The 18,671-nt window shown below is 41.3% G+C and overlaps 2 protein-coding genes across 5 annotated transcripts in view; both read left to right on the top strand.

Annotated features, from left to right (window-relative positions):
- PNPT1 (polyribonucleotide nucleotidyltransferase 1) overlaps positions 1 to 18,671 on the top strand; it is an 80,039-nt gene that overhangs the window by 60,535 nt on the left and 833 nt on the right. The window lies entirely within an intron of this gene.
- Positions 9,381 to 18,671, top strand: part of PPP4R3B (protein phosphatase 4 regulatory subunit 3B) — a 46,051-nt gene continuing 36,760 nt past the window's right edge. Inside the window, exons 1-4 of one of the 4 annotated variants that reach the window (XM_061625760.1) lie at positions 9,381 to 9,399; positions 11,856 to 11,911; positions 15,642 to 15,740; positions 17,749 to 18,372. In XM_061625760.1, the coding sequence (XP_061481744.1) occupies positions 17,824 to 18,372 (549 nt within the window). In that variant the 5' untranslated portion in view covers positions 9,381 to 9,399; positions 11,856 to 11,911; positions 15,642 to 15,740; positions 17,749 to 17,823. The other 3 variants (XM_061625759.1, XM_061625757.1, XM_061625758.1) reach the window with 3 other exon arrangements.

Genomic DNA, 18,671 nt, shown 5'->3' with positions numbered 1-18,671 from the left:
GTTTAAAATGGCTGAACGTATAAAAGGAAGAGTGAGAGTGGAATCGGGGGGAGAAGAGAACTGAGTGGATTGCTTGGTGGGGTTTAGAGAGTTGTTTGACAGGAGAGAGTGGAGAAGGAGGGAGGTGGAGTTCAGATTAGTATTGAGTAAAACCATATGCTTATGTGCCTTAAGAAGAAATCTTGTTAATCTTGTTAGCTTTGTTATCTTTAATAAATAATTTGGTTTACCAAAGGCCTGATCCTTGGCTGGGGTTTCACAGACCAGAAGGGAGGGTAAGGTAATGACCAAGGCTGAAGGGGAACTGTAACAAATGGTGGCAGCGGTGAAGAGAATAACAATACCAGTATTCAGAGTCTCTGGGAATACTAGTATTAGGACGTGACTGGTGGTTGCCTAGCAGGGGGATCTGTTGAGATCTGTGCTAGAGCGGGGAGAGAAACCATAAGAGAGAGCGGTCCGGACTGGTGGAGTCCCTGGTGGTGCCTAGTGACAGGCAGTAACCACGAGCAGGTAGGAACCTGACAGGGAGAGCCAGGGAAGGAAGCCTCACACGTGGTGGCAGTAGCGGTGGGATACGAACAACAGAGAATCCAGATCCGAACAAAGGAGACTACGTCACAGGTGTTGGCTGTAGCAGTGAGATACGAATACTAGAGAATCCCTACCAGTGGTGTGGGAAACAGAAATAACAAAACAAGATTACTTGTGAGAGTGACTGGCAAAGAGTGTGTGGCAAAGAGTGAACTCAAACACCATGGCTGAATATATAAAAATGAAAAGAGAGGAGCTGGTAGAGAAGTGCGTAACATTCAATTTACCTCACGAGGGTAAAGGGGTAGATGAATTGAGGGTAGCACTTTTAGGATTTGTAACTGCCCAGCAAAAACAACCTGTCAGAGAAGAGACCCCACAAGGATATTTAAGCAATCCCGCTTATATAGAGTACTTGAGAGAGAAGTTGAGGTTGGAAACTGAGAGAATGAGGATGGAGGCTGAGGAAAAAGACAAACAGAGGGAGTTGGAAACTGAGAAGTTGAGAATGGGGTTTGAGGAGAGGGAGAAGCAACGAGCAGTGGATGCCAAATTACAAGTAGAAAAGTTAAAATTTGAAAGAGAGAAGTTTCATTCTGATGAAACAAGAAAGGACAGAGATGGAGCAAAAATAAAAATTACTCCAAAGGACTTTGCTGTCTATGAGCCTGGTCAAGATCCTCAAATTTACCTCAGCACCTTTCAAAAAGCAGCTCAGTTGTGGGGGCTACCTGAAGATAAATACATGCAGTATTTATCAAACCTGATTAAAGGGGAATTGGCTGAGGTATACCAATATTTCCCCTCAGACAGGCCCGTCACCTATGCTGAATTCAAAGAAGCAGTGTTTAAAAGATTCAGACTGGGGCCTGATTATTTTAGAAAGCTTTTCAGAAATTGCCAGATACAGACAGGGAGGTCTTTTGTGGAGCTGGGGGCAAAACTGATGGACATATTTGGGAAATGGCTGACAAGTGCAAAAGCTCAGTCTGTGGAGGAGGTGAAAAACCTCATGATATTGGATCAGTTATACCATCAGGTACCACCAGAAATAAGGCTCCTGGTCAAAGACCGTTCCCCTACATTGGTGCAGGAGGCCGCAGAGATGGCGGATCATGCCTAGTGACAGGCAGTAACCACGAGCAGGTAGGAACCTGACAGGGAGAGCCAGGGAAGGAAGCCTCACATCATTTTGAGTTAATATTCCATTGCTGTATCACTCAACAGCAGGACAAGCAGTCAATCCCCTTTCTCGCCCTTCCATATTGAGAAGCATTTGCTTTTTACATTTCTTTGAAGATGTGAACTCTCCTTTCATATTGCTTTGATTTTTTTTAAAGGCAGCAAACAACTATAGCCATTTCCTTACAGCAAAACTATACAGCTGTTTTTGAAGCTAGCTTTCCCATATATTTTGAATGTAATTGTTCTGGATGGGATTGTACTCCCTCTGAAATAGCAGTTACATAGTCTGGGGGTACTCAACTTGATCCAGCTTTCTCACTGGAAGCTCAGTTAGCTTTAGTGGCAAGGAGTGCCTTTTCCCCTGCATTCTGGCTGATTCACCAGCGATGGCCTTTCCTGGATAGAGAACCTGACCACAGTAGCCCATATTCTGGATACCTTATTCTAATGCACTTTACATAGGTCTGCCCTTAAAAGCAATCCAGAAGCCACTAGTTATTGCTTAGACACAGTAATGTCTAGCAATAGTCTTAAGTTCTATATTATTACTTGTTTTTCTTTCCTGTTCTGAGTTGCCCAGAATCACATCTGTAACGTTCTGTTCTGCAGTGCACAGATAAGCAGTACTCTTCAAGATTTATGGCCAAGACCACCCGTAATTTAGTTTTTCTTCCACAGTCAAAGGGTTTAGAACGCTGTCAATAGTCCTTTTCATTTGTATAGGTTATGAAGTCTTGCCATGGGGGCAGCCAGATGGGATCATGATAACACAGATCCTAAATTGGCTACCTATATAGTTCCTATACACAACTTTGGACCCAAGTATCTGAAGAACTTCCTGTATCAGCCTGCTCAAGTCCTTAGATCTAAGAGTAAAATCCTTCTCATCCCACCGCTGGGGGATTTACATTGTGTGGTGGTACAGGATACGGCCTTCTTTGTGGTAGTGCCTCACTTATGGAATGCCCTTCTAGAAGTATGATAGGCACCAATATAGTTGGTATTTTGGTGCCATGTAAAGATCTATGTATATGAGCTTTTGTAGGATGTTAGCCTGTTAGTACAATAAGAAGCTATGTGAGGTTCCATGGGAAACTTCCAAGATTTATTTGTTAATGATGTGTCATGTTTTTCCTGCTCTTAATATGTTTGTTTAGCTATTTCATTTATGAATTGCTTCCTGTAAAACATCCCAAAACAATTGAACAATAAAACATATATAAAAACAGTTACAAGTCCAATGCAGATACAGACTAGGATAAAAGGCTTCTTGGAAAAGGAAGGTCTTCAATAGATGCCAAAAGATAATAGTGATGGTGCCTGTCTAATATGTATGAGGAGGGAGTTCCAAAGGAGTATCATCACACTAAAGGCCCAATTCCTACATCATGCAGAACAGACCTCCTGATGAGATGGAATTTGCAGGAGGCAGATTTTAATTGTTTGGTATATAATTAAGTTGCAGCCATCCCTGGGATCATGAGACAAGATGGGCTAAAATATATACGCAATAATAAATATGGATTGAATATTGCTCTACTGCTGCTTGATCATGACTGTTATCCTGTATTTACTCAGAAGTAAATCCCACTGTGTTCAGTGGGACTTACTCCAAGGTACATGTGCAAAGGGCTATAGCCTGTAAGTTTATAGTGCTAAGGAATCATAACCATCAGAACAGGCCCTCAATTCCCCTGAGAGGGACCTCTTAATTACTACATCAGTGCATTATATTCAGTCTGCAAGGTCATGGAGAGGGTATCCTCAACAGCTGGAGGCTTCCCAAATGAGTATCTTTTTCATAAGCGTTGCAGGATCCCTCTCTGTTGTAGCTTGTTCTAGAGGTGTTGGGTTAAGGTGATCTCATATTTCATATTAATATTTAGATATGCAAATAGATGACACAGCATGCCCTAAGTCTAAACAACAGAAGCTGGTTTGTTGTTCTCCGCATAACCATTAGCTGTCCTAGTTTTAACCATTCAGACAAGTTCTTTGTCCTAGAACATGGTTGTAAGAACCTTGGGAGTACAATAAAGGTGCTGAGGTGGTATTAACTTATGAATTGTTTAGTATCTAATTAGTCTAACACCCAGCATAATATGAAGAATTATGGCACTATCCTTTAATGGTGACATCACTTTGTGCATTAATAGTTCTGAAAAAAACGAATGCTGCTGTCCAAGTAGTGTTCTCTTACATACAGCATTCTCTGAGGTCTGCAATCACAGTTTTAGGCTGCTGTAAAATAGATATTCTGAGGGCTGGGTTAGGGTTTCCACTACTCTTAGTGTTTTATCTGAAGTTAATAGCAATTGTAGTTTCAATGGACATTGATGGGCCTGACTTGTGTAAAGGTCTTTTTTTGTCTATTGATTTGGAAATTAATTGGGATCTGACTTGTCATGTTTGTGAGTCTCTAGTGAACTCAGGAACTGCAAATTTGAGGGTTTGAGAAAATAAGTGTTTGTTTACCAGTCATGACTGGTCCAGACATGGAAACAAATTAGGCCATTGCTTGTGGTACCAGACATCTTGGAGAGTCTGTTTGTACTTTTTGGAGAAGGCACACAGAGGGATCAAGCAGCTGTTCAGCAGATTAATATCATCTGCGTTCCAGAAGACATGAGCTCCATTTTCAGACTGGGATTTTGATCCAGTTTAAAGGGAAACAAGCAGCCTGTATTACTTCACTGTGGGTAATTTAATCTGCAATTGTTATACTGCTTAGTATATCATAAAACACAAGTGTGTGTGTGGGGGGTAATTTTTTAATTCTCCCGAGACAAAAACAACAACCCAGACAAATCTTAGTCCAGTCCTAGCTGTAGTAGTTTAATGTGGTTAAGTGCTTTGCAATGGGTTTCAGGAATATAGTATGTGAGAGAGTTCTTGCAGCTGCCTAGTAGACACTAGATTTAAGTGAGACCAATAATTAGGGTTTTTTAGGCCTGATTTCAGAGCTTGGAAAAGTTACTTTTTTGAACTACAAGTCCCATCAGCCCAATCCAGTGGCCACGCTGGCTGGGGCTGATGGGAGTTGTAGTTTAAAAAAGCAACTTTTCCAAGCTCTGCCTGATTTAGATCTTTTGTAAAAAATGTTTTTTGAATGTAAAGGTGCCTTGGCAATTTTGATCACAGGTACCTCAAAATATATATTTGCAAATGACACACAAGGCAAGAGCTGTTGGTTTCTGTGCTATGTTGCTCACAAGAATGCAGGTCGTTCCCATGAACCAGTAGCCAACCCAATGGCTGAAAGTGTCCAAGGAGGCTTACAGGAAAGTGTTATATATCCAGCATACACAGGGATATAATGGATCTATAGAGAGAGAACATGTAAAGGATATTTGAGGCTGGTAAGAAATGTTCCTGTGGGGGAAGCCAAAGCAATTGGGAATTCAAACCATTAATAAGTGTTTGTAGTGTATATAGAACTGGCTCCAGGTTTGAAGAGGCCCTGGGCAGTGGCACTCTAGATAGCACCAGGTAACGGGGGTCTGCCATTTTAATTTCTCAGTGCCTGGAGTGATGCTACATTGGGGGCATTGGAAATTAAAATGAGCCAGCTGTTCACATTGGATTGATATAACTTTATTGGTTTATACGATTAAGAGCAAGAACAATAGGATGGTCCCACATGCCATTACAAGCTTAGGGATTGTATAGTTTGATTATACCTTTTTCACTTTTTTTTATTCATCCACATGGTAGCTGAGGTAGAAATGATGTACTAGATCTCATACTGTACACTTGCCTGCCATATCTCTGTCTCCTTTACATGGTATTTATTGGATTGTCACAGAAAATAAGTTTTTTTAAAAAAACACAGACCAGCCAGCTGTGTCAGATGCTGCTTGAAGCACTGGGTGGGGTAAAAAATTGAGGTCCCAGGGCAGGTATTAGCTAGCTGCTGCCAGGGGGCTAGAGATGGTAGGTGCCGATGCCAGCCATGAGTGCAGGCCACCCCTGCCTCTAAAGATAAAACTCATGTCTGCATGCTACATACTGAAGACAGACAGATGTTTGTTACTTTAAAGAGATTGTTCTTCATGTTTAAGAATGGTATATTAAAACAGGTGTTTAATATAAACTGAAATATCTATGTAAGTAAAGCAATGTATGCTATACCTACTACTGTACAATTTGAGAGCAGCCTTCCTGAACCTGATGCATTCCAAGATGTTTTGGACTACAACTCTCATCAGCCCCAATCAGCACAACTGTGCTGGGCTCTGTGATGTCCTTATATGTTAAAAACTGTAAATATGGTAAGTGCGGGTTTATATAGGGATATATGGTAAGTGAATTGAGTAAGGAGGGGAAGTACATGGGCTAGAATGCGGGAGAATGTTGGATGATGATTGGCTGAGTGTTTTGAATGGCTGAAGGTACAAATGAGAGGATGACAGTTGAGTAGGGGGGAGTTGAGAGGAGAGTGATTGGCAAGGCGTTGAAGTGGGAGGCAGTTGGGATTGAGTTGACAGAGTTCTGAGGGAGGTTTGGATTCTATTAGGCTGATATTTGGACAGAATATAACTGGAAACATAAGAGTGACACTATATGAAACCATACGCTTGTTAAACATTCCTAAAGTAATCTTGTTATTTCCTAGTGTTATCAAATAAATACTTTCATTGGTTTACCAAAAGCCTGATCCTTGGCTGGGGATATACAGACCAGAAGGGAGAGCAGGGTAATTACCAAGGCTGAAGGGAAACTGTATCTAATGGTGGCAGCGGTGAAGGAAGAAATTGTAACAACGTCAAGTATCCAGAGCAACCCAGGATTGTATGCTTTAATGACAAAGATACAGGGGGGTTGTGGACAGCAAGGGCACCCAGACACAAAGTAACAAGCCATAGGGAGACTAAGGTGAAGTCTCTGGCAGTATTGTTTACAGGGAGTGGCTGGTGGTGCTGCCTAGCAGTGGGATCTTGAGAGATCTGCTAGAGCGGAGTGAGAAAAAATAAAAATGATGATCCTGACTGGTGGTGTCCTGAGGTGGTGCCTAGTGAAAGACGGTAGCCACAAGTGGGAACCTGACAGGTGGAGCCAAAGGTGGGATCGTCACAGGCTCCTCTAGGGAAAAGATGCATTGTGTCTGGGACATAGCTGTGTTAAGTTTGTTACAGCAAAAACAGTGGCGTGTGTGGTACCTTCAAACCGAATACAGTAGTTACATACTGGCATAAGCTTTTGTAGGTCATCACTCAATCAGAAGCAAACCACTTTGTATCTGACAAAGTGGGCTCTGGCTCTACAGAGACTTACACAAATATTTGTACATGTGTAGAATCATAGAATAGTAGAGTTGGAAGGGGCTTATAGGACAATCAAGTTCAACCCTCGGTGCAAGAATCCAGTTAAAGCATACTGCCAGAGGGGGCACTCTAGACTTAATCTGAAATAGCAGCCAAGATCTGTAACCAGAGTGTAGTGTTATAAAAGTCAACATATATATATCAGTGGGAGGGTAACAGAATCATAGCATCGTAGAGTTGGCCATTGAGTCCAACCCCCACCTCAGTGCAGGAATCCAAATTAAAGCATACCCAATAGGTGGCTGTCCAGCTGCCTCTTGAATGCCTCCAGTGTTGGAGAGTCTACCACCTCCTTAGGTAATTGGTTCCATTGTTGTACCGCTGTAACAGGAAGTTTTTCCTGATGTTCACTTGAAATCTGGCTTCCTATAACTTGAGCCCATTATTCCATGTCCTGCACTCTGGGATGATGAAGAGATCCTGGCCCTCCTGTATGTGACAACCTTTCAAGTACTTGAAAAGTTGTCATATCTCCCCTCAGTCTTCTCAAGGCTAAACATGCCCAGTTTTTGCAGTCTCTCCTCATAGGGCTTTGTTTCCAGTCCCTTGGTATATATAATGAAGACCTGTTTGTGAGCTTTCCACAGACATCTGGCTGGCCACTGAGAACTGGACTAGATGGGCCTTTGGCCTGATCTGGCAGATTGCTTTTTGTGTGTGTTGTGTGTACCGCCTGATTTTTTAAATCTAGTTAGTAAGGATCAACTGTACAGTAGGGCCCCACTCATATGGCGGGTTACGTTCTGGACCCCCGCCGAAAACCGCTCTAAAGCAGAACTCATTGAATAGAATGGCGTGTGTTCCCCGAAAACTGCCGTAAAAGCGGAACAAGCACCGTATGAGTGGGGCTTTAGTCTAATTGCGTCTAATTGAGACCCCTGCATTAGCGAAGCACCGTAAAGCGGGGCCCTACTGTATTAAATATGTTTGGTAAAACAGCTTGAAAGCCTGCATCTGTGTTAGAATTGCTTTTAATATGTTTTCTTTAATAATATATTTTTAACCCCTTTGTTTTTAAAGATGTTTTTAAAGATTTTTTAAAATGTTTTTAACTTTTTTTAAAATGTATTTTAAGGTCTTTTTATGATGTTTTAAAGTGTTTTTAGCATCTGTTTGCCGCCCTGGGCTTCTACTGGGAGGAAGGGCAGGATATAAATAAAATAATTAATAAATAAATAAAATAAAAAGACCAACATTTCTGAAGTCTGGAGTCAGTCTTGGGTGGATGGGAAGTGAAATTCAAGAATGCCTCTGAGCATGTGCCAAGGGTTTTTCTCTTCTTCCTTACTCCTTTTTGAGGGAACCCAGCTAAACCCTTACCCCACCTCAACAACTGAGGGAAGGGTTTTCACCTCAGTGGTTTTACACCGTCCACACTCTGTGGAGGCCTACATTCCTTTTTTATGTTAAATTCCTGGAGGTGAGTATATTTTTTAGATGTGCCTATACTAGGACAGAGCTCTCTCACTGCATTCACATCCCTATAGAAAACAAAATCTGTAGTGTATGTGTCATCCATGGGTGCAGTCATCCAGGGTCTCGGGGTCTTAGACCCTTTACAGGCAGGCCCTGCTTTTATGGCAGGTTCTGTTCTGGACTGCCGCCAAGAAGCGGAAACCGAAAAGCAGAACCCATTAAAGATAATGGTGTGTGTCACGTGAAAATGGCACGTGACGAGCAAAACCGCTGTAAAAACGGAACAAGCACCTTAAAGCGGGGACTTCCCCTAATTGAAAGTCGCCGCATTAGCGGAACGCCGAAAGGCGAAGAGCTGTAAAGCGGGGCCCGCCTGTACTTTTTTGGGAGCTAGATCCCATCGGGGTCCCTATGGCTCCACCATCCTATGAGCCAATCAGCATGAAAGGAGAGCGTGCTAGCCACTGAGAAGAGTCTTCTAGTTTGCTTTCTTGTAATTTCCTCCTGACTGAAGCCGATCAGAGTGAAAGGAATTCCTGTTACTTCCTACTTCAAAAAGCCGAGTTGTGGAGAGTCTGAATTCTGTCATTGCAGAAGAAGAGTCAGTGAATCCTGATGATAGCATCCCATCTATCTCATCCAATAGTTTGGTAGCAGCAGGAGATAAATGGGTGTGGACACTGAATTCAGTAATTCGACCAATACAACGTCTGTGACGGTGAGAAAGGACAGTCAAACGGTGACAATGACAGATAAGCTGGAAGAACTATTCAAACCTGGCCAGATTATTCTATACTCTTAGAAGGGGGCGTGGCTGTGACTATTACAAAGGGACCCTGCACTTTTGAATTTGCCACTACACCAATGGTGCTGTCTACTATTGCGACTGTCGGAAAGGTCTAGCGACGAGGCTAAGGAACGCCCCCTTCTCGCGCTCAACGTGAGTAGACGTACTGCGCAGGCACAACCTCCTCCTCCCCAGTCCCGCCCTTCTCCTTCGCGAGCTCGCGGGCTACCTTTCCTCTTCCTTCCCTTCTCGGCCGCCGTAGCCCCTGCTAGTGGAGCCCGTGCAGGCCTTCCGTCTCCCCTCCCTCCCGGGCTCTGAGAGGAAGAGAAAGGCAGGGACGGGACCGGAGTCGGATTACAAGATGGCGGCCGTGCCGCGGTGGTAGTCGCTGCCATTCGCTTGTACCACTGAGGGACGGGGGAAGCGAAGGGAGGTGGCGGGCCCGTGAGCCATGAGAAGCGGCGAGTTAGAGGGCTCCTGAGCAGCGGCGGCGGCTCCGTCACCCTTTTCGCCGCCTCCCCCCTTCCAGTCCGGCCGGCCGGGCCCCAACCATGTCGGACACCCGGCGGCGGGTGAAGGTCTACACGCTCAACGAAGAGCGACAATGGGACGACAGGGGCACCGGGCACGTCTCGTCCACCTACGTGGAGCGGCTCAAGGGGATGTCGCTTCTCGTGCGGGCCGAGTCGGACGGTGAGGAGGGCAGGAATAATGGGGCGCGGCGGCGGCACTGGCAGCAGCTGCTGGGCTGCCCGGGACAATGGAGACCAGCAAGGGAAAGGTTCTCAAGCCGATAGGTTTTCCGTCTGTCTTTCTCCACCCACACCCCCAGTTCACGACTGGCACCCTGCTCCGTCACACACAACAGCCCCCGTCCTAAGCCGATGGCTTAGGGGTCAAGCTCCCCAAATTATGGCTCTTAACGCCTCTCTCCTCTCACACCCACACAAGCATCCAATTTTATTCCAAGATGAAAGGAGGTGTCCGGAACAAGTTATTGGTGTTTCTTACCCCCCCCCACACACACTCTTTTGCAGATTCTCCCTCTCTTCCCTCTCCCCACCCCCACCTCACACTCAGTAACACACACCTACATCCCAAAACAGTATTAATGGTCACTCTCTTCCCCCAGTTCATATCTCTTCATAGTTTCCCTACCTTACAGTTCATAGTTATCCTCTCCTCTCTCCCTACGGTGTCTCTTTGTTACCTTTCCCATAAGGCTACATAAATTATTACTAACCCACTTGCCCAAACACAGATAAATGTTGGTTATTTTGCATCATGGAAGAAGCTTTCAAGAAGATGGGGGGAGGAGGAGCCAATTACTGGAAAATTTTGGTAGTTAGTCACCTGCAGGTGCTTCTTACTCACCATAGATGACTAGGCCAGTAGCTGTTTACAGGCCTGCCATAACATCATAGAGTTATGACCTTTACTTCTGCAGCTCCCTTCTAGTTACTACTAGTCTTTCCACTTTCATTTTCCTGTCCATGCATGATGTTCCCCCTGGATCCTTGCATTTGTAGAAAGCTTTGCTGTGAAGCATATCCCACAGAGACAACCAGTTCAAAGGCACTTCACAGTTGATATATAATTCCTTCAATTCAACTGCCTTCTTTGAGGACTGGTTCATCACCCCAAATCTGACAGTTTTCCTGCGAAAAACTAAAACACTTTCTTATAAGAAACTAGTGATGATTATGGGGAAGGAGATCCCTTTCCATTCTTTCATCCCCCCTTTTAAGGTTACCAAGCCCCTTATTTTGACCTATGTCTAAGGTATATGAAACACTGGCTCATAGTTTTTGTGTGTTAATTCTTCAAATCTTAGAAAAGATCAGAGTCTTCAGCTTGTTAGTTGTTGCTAGCTCTGACATACACGTATATTTCAAAATAAGTGTCCTGAGAACTGTAGGTTATAAGTCACCGAAGTGCTGCCCTAATATTATCTCTAACAATTGACTCTTCATAGTCTCGAACTGAAAAAGAAAAAAAGTATGTGTTGATGGAAAGGGCTCTTTTAAAAATGTTTTTCCTGTTGCAATATATTTGTCACAAAGGTTTTAACTTTTATTGTGGTCTTTTTTTTCTTTCAAGATCAGGAAAGCTGTTTTTAGAAAATGTATTGGCAACGTTGCTAAAGAACAGGTGTTAATGTGCTAAATAAACCTTGTGATGGCTGGAAAAGATTACTCGAGAGCGGTTGCCATGATACATGACTGCTTAGACACACACATAATACAAAGTTTAGGGTTATAGAGTTTAGTGTTATGAATATACCACAACAGAAATGTATGTTAGCTACTTCAAGAAGATAAGAATACAAAGTTATTGCATGGGTATGTTACTTTATATGGCACACTGGGATTTGTCTTATTTTAGATGTCTCCCAAATGTCAGGTTTGGGAATGGGCTTGCAGAAGTATATCCTCATTTTGTTTTAATTTCTGTTGCTTTCATCATTGCTTGTATGAAACTTGTAGCATGGAGGGTGCTGTTCTAAAATAGATATTACTTGGGATGTAATTAGGTTTCTGTAAAGGTGGATATTCATAAAACTAGTTTTACTTCAGGTAAGTTCCTAACTGCAATTCTTATCTTTTCAGGTTCGCTTTTGTTGGAATCGAAGATAAATCCAAACACTGCATATCAAAAACAGCAGGCATGTACAAGCTTTTTGCTATATGTATCTGTTGCCATTATACAAACAGCTGCCATTTCCACAGAAAGTGGCACACTGCTTAGTTGCAAGTGCAGTCTTCAGACACTGTCTATGATAGAAAGGAAAGAAAATACTGGAAGGAAGGGCGGGATATAAATCTAATAAATAAATAAACTATGGTGGAAAGAACTTTAAAAGCTAAATCACACATTTCTTTGACCACTCTAGTGTTGGTCTGACTGAGGAGTCCTTAGTCTGCTATAAGCACCCTTTTCCCCAAATGGCAAATTACGTTCAGTATATTAATTTTGGAATGGGGAATATCCCAGAGTTGTCCCCTCTTTTGAGTTTTAATTCCTTACAAAGGCTTACTAACTAAAGTTCCAGACATAAAACAGGTTTGGAAGATCTCAATCTTCATAAACCATGACTGCATCCTGGCTTAATAGCTTGGTTAGTTTACCAATCCTAAACAAGAGTTCACCAGTTCAGATGTAACTGGGACTTCAAATTTAATGCAAAGCATGAATTAAGCACCAAAGCCATTGCATGAGGTGAGGGCAGAGTGCTCAGCCTTGGCACTTGCCCCCAGCTTCATAGGCTATATTTTATGAAGTCAAGAAATATTGTCTGAACCCAGTCATAGAATTAATTCCTAACATTGGAATAGTAGTCTTCTATTTTGTTTACAAAACGCCTTACAGATGGTAGGTAAGAACCACCGGTAACATTGTCAAGAACAAACAGTTTAGGGATAAAAAGTGTGTTGTGTTACTTAGTAGGATGTCAAAAAATGCACCCTCTTCACACTGACTCCTCTCTGAGAATGTCATGAAAATATACTAAGGATGACAAATATTTCGAGAATACGGCCTGACTTGTTTAGCAGATGTTTCAGGTCTCACTTAGGACACTGTTACCCTGGATCAGTTCCTCAGTAAGTAATGTTAGGAAAAACTGTCTTTCAAACTAGCTGGTGCAAAGATTTCAGGAAATTAAACACTCTCCATGGGTCTTCAGGAAACTAAAAGAAGTTTGTTAGTGAGCATTGGGATATGAAAAATGAAGATTCTACAAAGGAACTCTGGAACAAAGAATTTATAAGCTTATCTATTAGTGAGGTTTATTTATTTATTTATTTAATTAATTAAGCTTATATACCGCCCGGCTAGCAACAGCTCTAGTCACTGAAGACATTTTTTTGAAGATTGTCATTTAAAGACAATTGTAGGTTTCAGTTTTATAGTAGGATCTATAGAAGGGGAAATGGCTTCTGTCCCTTTGGGAACCTTCACTGACTTCAGTAGAACTCTGCTGGCACAGGAAACTGTTTTGCATATAATAGAATGGAGGATCAGGGCTGAAATAAGTAAATCTTGTCTATAAATAGGTATAGCAAGGTTTGAGTACAATTTCAAAAATAAACAGGTTGCATTCACTTTTTATCTTTTACGGTGATTATATAGGAACACTTAGGTTAACATCTTAGTACAGAGAACAAAAATATTTTTACTATAGTAAACATACAGTTTATTTTTACTACAGTAAAGAACCACTCCTTTTTCATTGAGTCGTAAGTCCTACAACAGCATATACGAGGCTGTTTTAGGCAATACAGTTACAATATTAGTGCTGTACCTAGTTGCCTCTGCATGTCTTGAACTAGTAGAGACAGGTTTGATTTTCAAGACAGGAAGCGTATTTAGTATCCACCCCACTGATGTCCCCAGACTTATTGGGCACCAAAAGAAGCACTTGAGGAACGTTGGTAATATTTTGTTGTTTTATGGAGCATTTTGGATAAGAGTCGTAACTTCTTAAACCCACGTAACCAGAGCTGGGGTTTGATGTGACACCATGGACTGTAAAGGTTAGAAACATAGCTGTGAAAAAGTTTGCTAGTTCAGATATAAACAGAAATTATTTAAATTGTAGCTTTTTAGAAGTATGGGTTTGCATTTTTAAAATGCCTGAGACAATAAAAGCAATAGCATTGTTACCTGAATGTTATTGATGTTTTATTTATTTGTTTTTGCTTTTGATTAAACTACCTTGTCTTTGGATTTCTTCAAGTATGTGTCTTTGCTGTTCTGCAGTTTGATCTCCCTAAGGTTCTATTTATGATTAATTCATTTTAACATATCTCCTACTCTTTCTGGGTGAGATGCGGTGCAGAGCAAGCAGACATCTGTGCATGCTGTGGGGCTTCTCCTTCCTGTGTTCCTCAAAAATCTGCTCTGGATGATTGGGAGGGCCTTCCAGAGCAGACCTAGGGGGCACATGAGGGGCTGGAGGGGGGAGAACAGAAACTAGAAGTTCCATTGCACAAGCAAGCTTCTGTTGCACGAGTGGCCAGATCTCTGTTCTCAATAATGTAGTTCCAAGTTGGTACCCATATTTTTAAGATTATTTAATGCTAATCTTTGAATGTATACTAACCATGCTATTGTACACACAAAAAGAGTTGTAAAACATAACTATTTTCCTCTGCTTTTAAAATGATTTTTTCTAAGAGTTTTTTTTTAATGAGCATTGTTACAATTACTAATGTGAGTTAGGGTCTCTGTGCTGTGTTCTTGAACTGTGGGAAAACCTTACCCTTTTAGCTTTTACTGATCCTGTGACTACAAAGATGGCAAGAAAATAATGAACTTGTGAATCTCTCCTTTAAAAGGTGCTTCTACAATGTATTTGAATTAATGCTGCTTCAGGAAGAGGGTAGTTTTAAGTGGGGAACCTCTAGCCTTCCAGATGTTGCTAAACTACACCCCCACCAAGCATAGCCATTGGGCAGGGGTGATGGGAGTTGTAGTTCAACAACATCTGGTTCCCCATGCCTGCTTTATTGTATGGCTTTCTGATGATAAAGACATCAGTTGTATGTTTTGAAAACAAGTTGTGTGTTAAGAACTAGTTAAGTGGTGTATTCATGGAAGCCTTTCAACAACTGTTGTGTCCTCATGAACATGGTAAACAACTGTCTCTGCCTGCTTGAGAACTTGTTTCTCTGAAAGAGAGAAAGACCAGGAGAGGTGAGGTGATTTTCCATTTTCTCTGGTCAAGTAAATGTTCATGACTAGTGCTATGTGTCATGTCTTAACAGTGAAGGCTACACACGATAATAGAACTCTCCATAAATAAGGTAATGCAAATTGTATCTGTATCATCACAGATATTCATACTGTCAGAGGAAAAAGTGTTTTTCTGTTGGGAACATTGCAGTCTCCTGCCTCTCCTTTGCAAGTGCTCTTTCTAAAAAATAGGTATATGAATTATCTACCTCATGTGGTTGTGAGAATGATCATTTTGCTTGCTACATGAGTTTTATAAACTTCCATACATGCCTTGGATATAATCTTAAAGACCATAGGTAATCTCTTGGCCTTTATATAGACACACATAACCAAAGAAGATTCAGCTAAATTCAGTGTAGACCATTGGCAATTTTTATAGTAAGTTATAACTATAAATAGTGTCATCTAGGTGCTGTATACTCAGTTGTAAATATTATTTTGTCTTTAAACTGGAGGGTTAATATTTTTAATAAAAAGCTTGGATGGGAAGTTGTGAAAGAAAAGAGCTGTTCTACAAAGATAGCATACTTTTTTAAAAAAGAAGGTATCCTCTTTTCTCAACACAGTCAGTGGAAGTTGCTTTGTTGAATATATAAACCTAATTTATACTGTATACTGGAATCAAATAATCAGTGTAATCTTTCATTTTGAAATAGGATACTTTGATTGTTTGGTCAGAAGCAGAGAATTATGATTTAGCCCTGAGTTTTCAAGAAAAAGCTGGCTGTGATGAGATCTGGGAAAAAATTTGCCAGGTAAGGTAAACCATCTTAAAGCTCTTGTTTGTTGTTATGTGCCTTCAAGTCAGTCAAGACTTATGGCAACCCTATGAATCAGCAACCTCCAATAGCATCTCTTATAAAACACCCTATTCAGATCTTGTAAGTTCAGGTCTGTGGCTTCCTTTATGGAATCAACCCATCTCTTGTTTGGTCTTCCTCTTTTTCTATTTCTTTCTGTTTTTCCCAGCATTATTTGTCTTTTCTAGTGAATCATGTCTTCTCATGATATGTCCAAAGTACGATAACCCCAGTTTCATCATTTTAGGTTTTAGTGATGGTTCTGGTTTAATTTGTTCTAACACCCAATTATTTGTCTTTTTCGCAGTCAATGGTATGCACAAAGCTCTCATCCAACACCACATTTCGAATGAGTTGATTTTTCTCTTATCCGCTTTTTTCACCGTCCAACTTTCACATCCATGCATAGAGATCAGGAATACCATGATCCTGACTTTAGCGTTCAGTGATACATCTTTGCATTTGAGGACCTTTTCTAGTTCTCTCATAGCTGCCCTCCCCGGTCGTAGCCTTCTTCTGATTTCTTGACTATTATCTCTATTTTGGGTACTGACTGTGCTGACATTTTGATAATCCTTGACAAGTTCAAGGTCCTCGTCACCTTTAAAGCTCTTAGGACATTTTAATTCCAATCAGATTCTTTATAAATCCCACTTTAAAAATGGAAATCATGTTCTGCTGGACCACTTAGTTACACCTTTATTTTTATTGCTTATGTGTAGCATAGTAGCAGAATTTCATGGCATTGGAGCTTTATGGCATCAGGTCACAGACTTTATTTTGCAGTTTTACCTGCTTGTTCAGTGAGTGTGGTGCTTTTCAGTTGCCCCCTTTTAGAGCAGTATTTCAGGCCTGCTTTTCATGATAGCAAATGTGCATGTGGCATCCCAAGTACATGTTTCAGAGAGCCAAAGTCAAACCAAGCTCCCTAACATGTGTATGTGTGATGTAGCAAGCAAGTGGAAACATTCTGCTGTGTGCCTACATGTTATGTACATGAGTTACAGTTCAGCATAACAACAACTTTTTAAGGTGGCAAACCAACCATTAACAGTACAAATTGTTACATTGTTGCAAAATCAAAAGAACAGAGATGATTTGAGAGCTAACAGTCATTAAGAAATACTACTACATCTAAGTATATTGCTACCTGTTTCGTAATGGATTTGTTGGACCCCCCCCCCCCCAGAAATACTCAAAAGGGTCTCTTAAGAATCAAGCAGAAAGCTTCTTCATAAGTGGGTAGATTATAGATGCGCTGACCCCTTGATAAAATCTACAATAAAAAACAAACAAACCCACACACATGGGAGACTGTTTCAAATTCTAGTTGATTACATGGACAACACCTATCCTTGGAAAGAAGATATATCAAAATTGTCATCTAACATCTTTGAAGGTACAATTATAACATGTGCCAAAAGAACACTCTTCTATACTTAGGTGTTGTTTAAAAATGTAGGTATGGCATACATTGGTTAGAGGCAGTTCTACATGTACCGGTAGAGGAATATAATGTGTGAAACATCCCTCACTTTCATCTAATTCCTAGGAGTGAGCTTTAAGCCAAGTATGTGGGTTGCTTTGTCTCCTAGAAGAGTACTCCTGTGTCTGAATTACAGCCACTACAGTCTGCATGTGACTGTCCTGTATGACAGCTATTGCATTGGGATGTGAATAGAACCATTGACCCCCAGTGAGTCATGTTCAGAACAGTTACTTACATGCATGGGCCACAGGAAATTTCCGCCTCCTTTTCATAATATCGGAATCTGCCATGAGAGCAGAACTGGAGTTTGTGCAGCCCATCAGCTCCATTTCATTTCTGGTCCATTTGCAGAATGGCAGAAGACTATTAACATTATGTGATTTGACTGAATTATTGATTTCCTCCTCCTCTGCCACCAACAGTCACCTGTGTGTTTTAGAATGAATCAGCAATTGTTCATATTTCCATTTATAGGTTCAAGGTAAAGACCCTTCAGTGGAAGTCACGCAGGACCTCATTGATGAATCTGAAGAAGAACGCTTTGAGGAAATGCCAGAAACAAGTCATTTGATTGATCTCCCTACTTGTGAACTCAACAAACTCGAAGAGATTGCAGACCTAGTTACCTCAGTTCTCTCGTCACCCATCCGTAGAGAAAAATTAGCCTTGGCTTTGGAAAACGAAGGCTACATTAAAAAATTATTGCAGCTTTTCCAGCTTTGTGAGAACCTAGAAAATACTGAAGGCTTACATCATTTGTATGAAATTATTCGAGGAATTTTGTTCCTCAATAAAGCAACTCTTTTTGAGGTGATGTTTTCAGACGAGTGCATTATGGATGTTGTGGGATGCCTTGAGTATGACCCTGCATTAGCTCAGCCAAAAAGGCACAGAGAATTCTTGACCAAAACAGCAAAGTTTAAAGAGGTCATACCCATAACAGACTCTGAACTTCGACAAAAGATTCATCAGACTTACAGGGTACAGTATATCCAGGACATCATCTTGCCAACACCATCTGTTTTTGAAGAGAATTTTCTTTCTACCCTCACTTCTTTCATTTTCTTTAACAAAGTCGAGATTGTCAGTATGCTGCAGGTAAGTGAAAGTAGATGTTTGGAAGGATTGCATTTTGGATGATTTGATGCACGAATATGAGGTTAACTGTAATATGCCTTTAATTCAGTGCTGGTTACTCTATATGCTTTTAAACCTCCTCATTTAGTCGTTCTGATGGTTCCTCCCCACCCACCCCCTTGGCTAGTTTTATTCTTCACTGTAATGTCTTAGTGGTATATTTCACAGACCTTTCATAAGCATAGTGCATTCCTCTTAAGCCATATGTATTACAATCAGCTCATCCTGTGTGATGTGAGAGATGGGTGACTTTCAGCAGT

This window comes from Rhineura floridana, chromosome 4 (genome assembly GCF_030035675.1).
Source record: "Rhineura floridana isolate rRhiFlo1 chromosome 4, rRhiFlo1.hap2, whole genome shotgun sequence".
Taxonomy (NCBI): domain Eukaryota; kingdom Metazoa; phylum Chordata; class Lepidosauria; order Squamata; family Rhineuridae; genus Rhineura; species Rhineura floridana.
The sequence above is the reverse complement of the archived record's forward strand: the minus strand, read 5'-3'. Positions and strand labels throughout refer to the sequence as shown.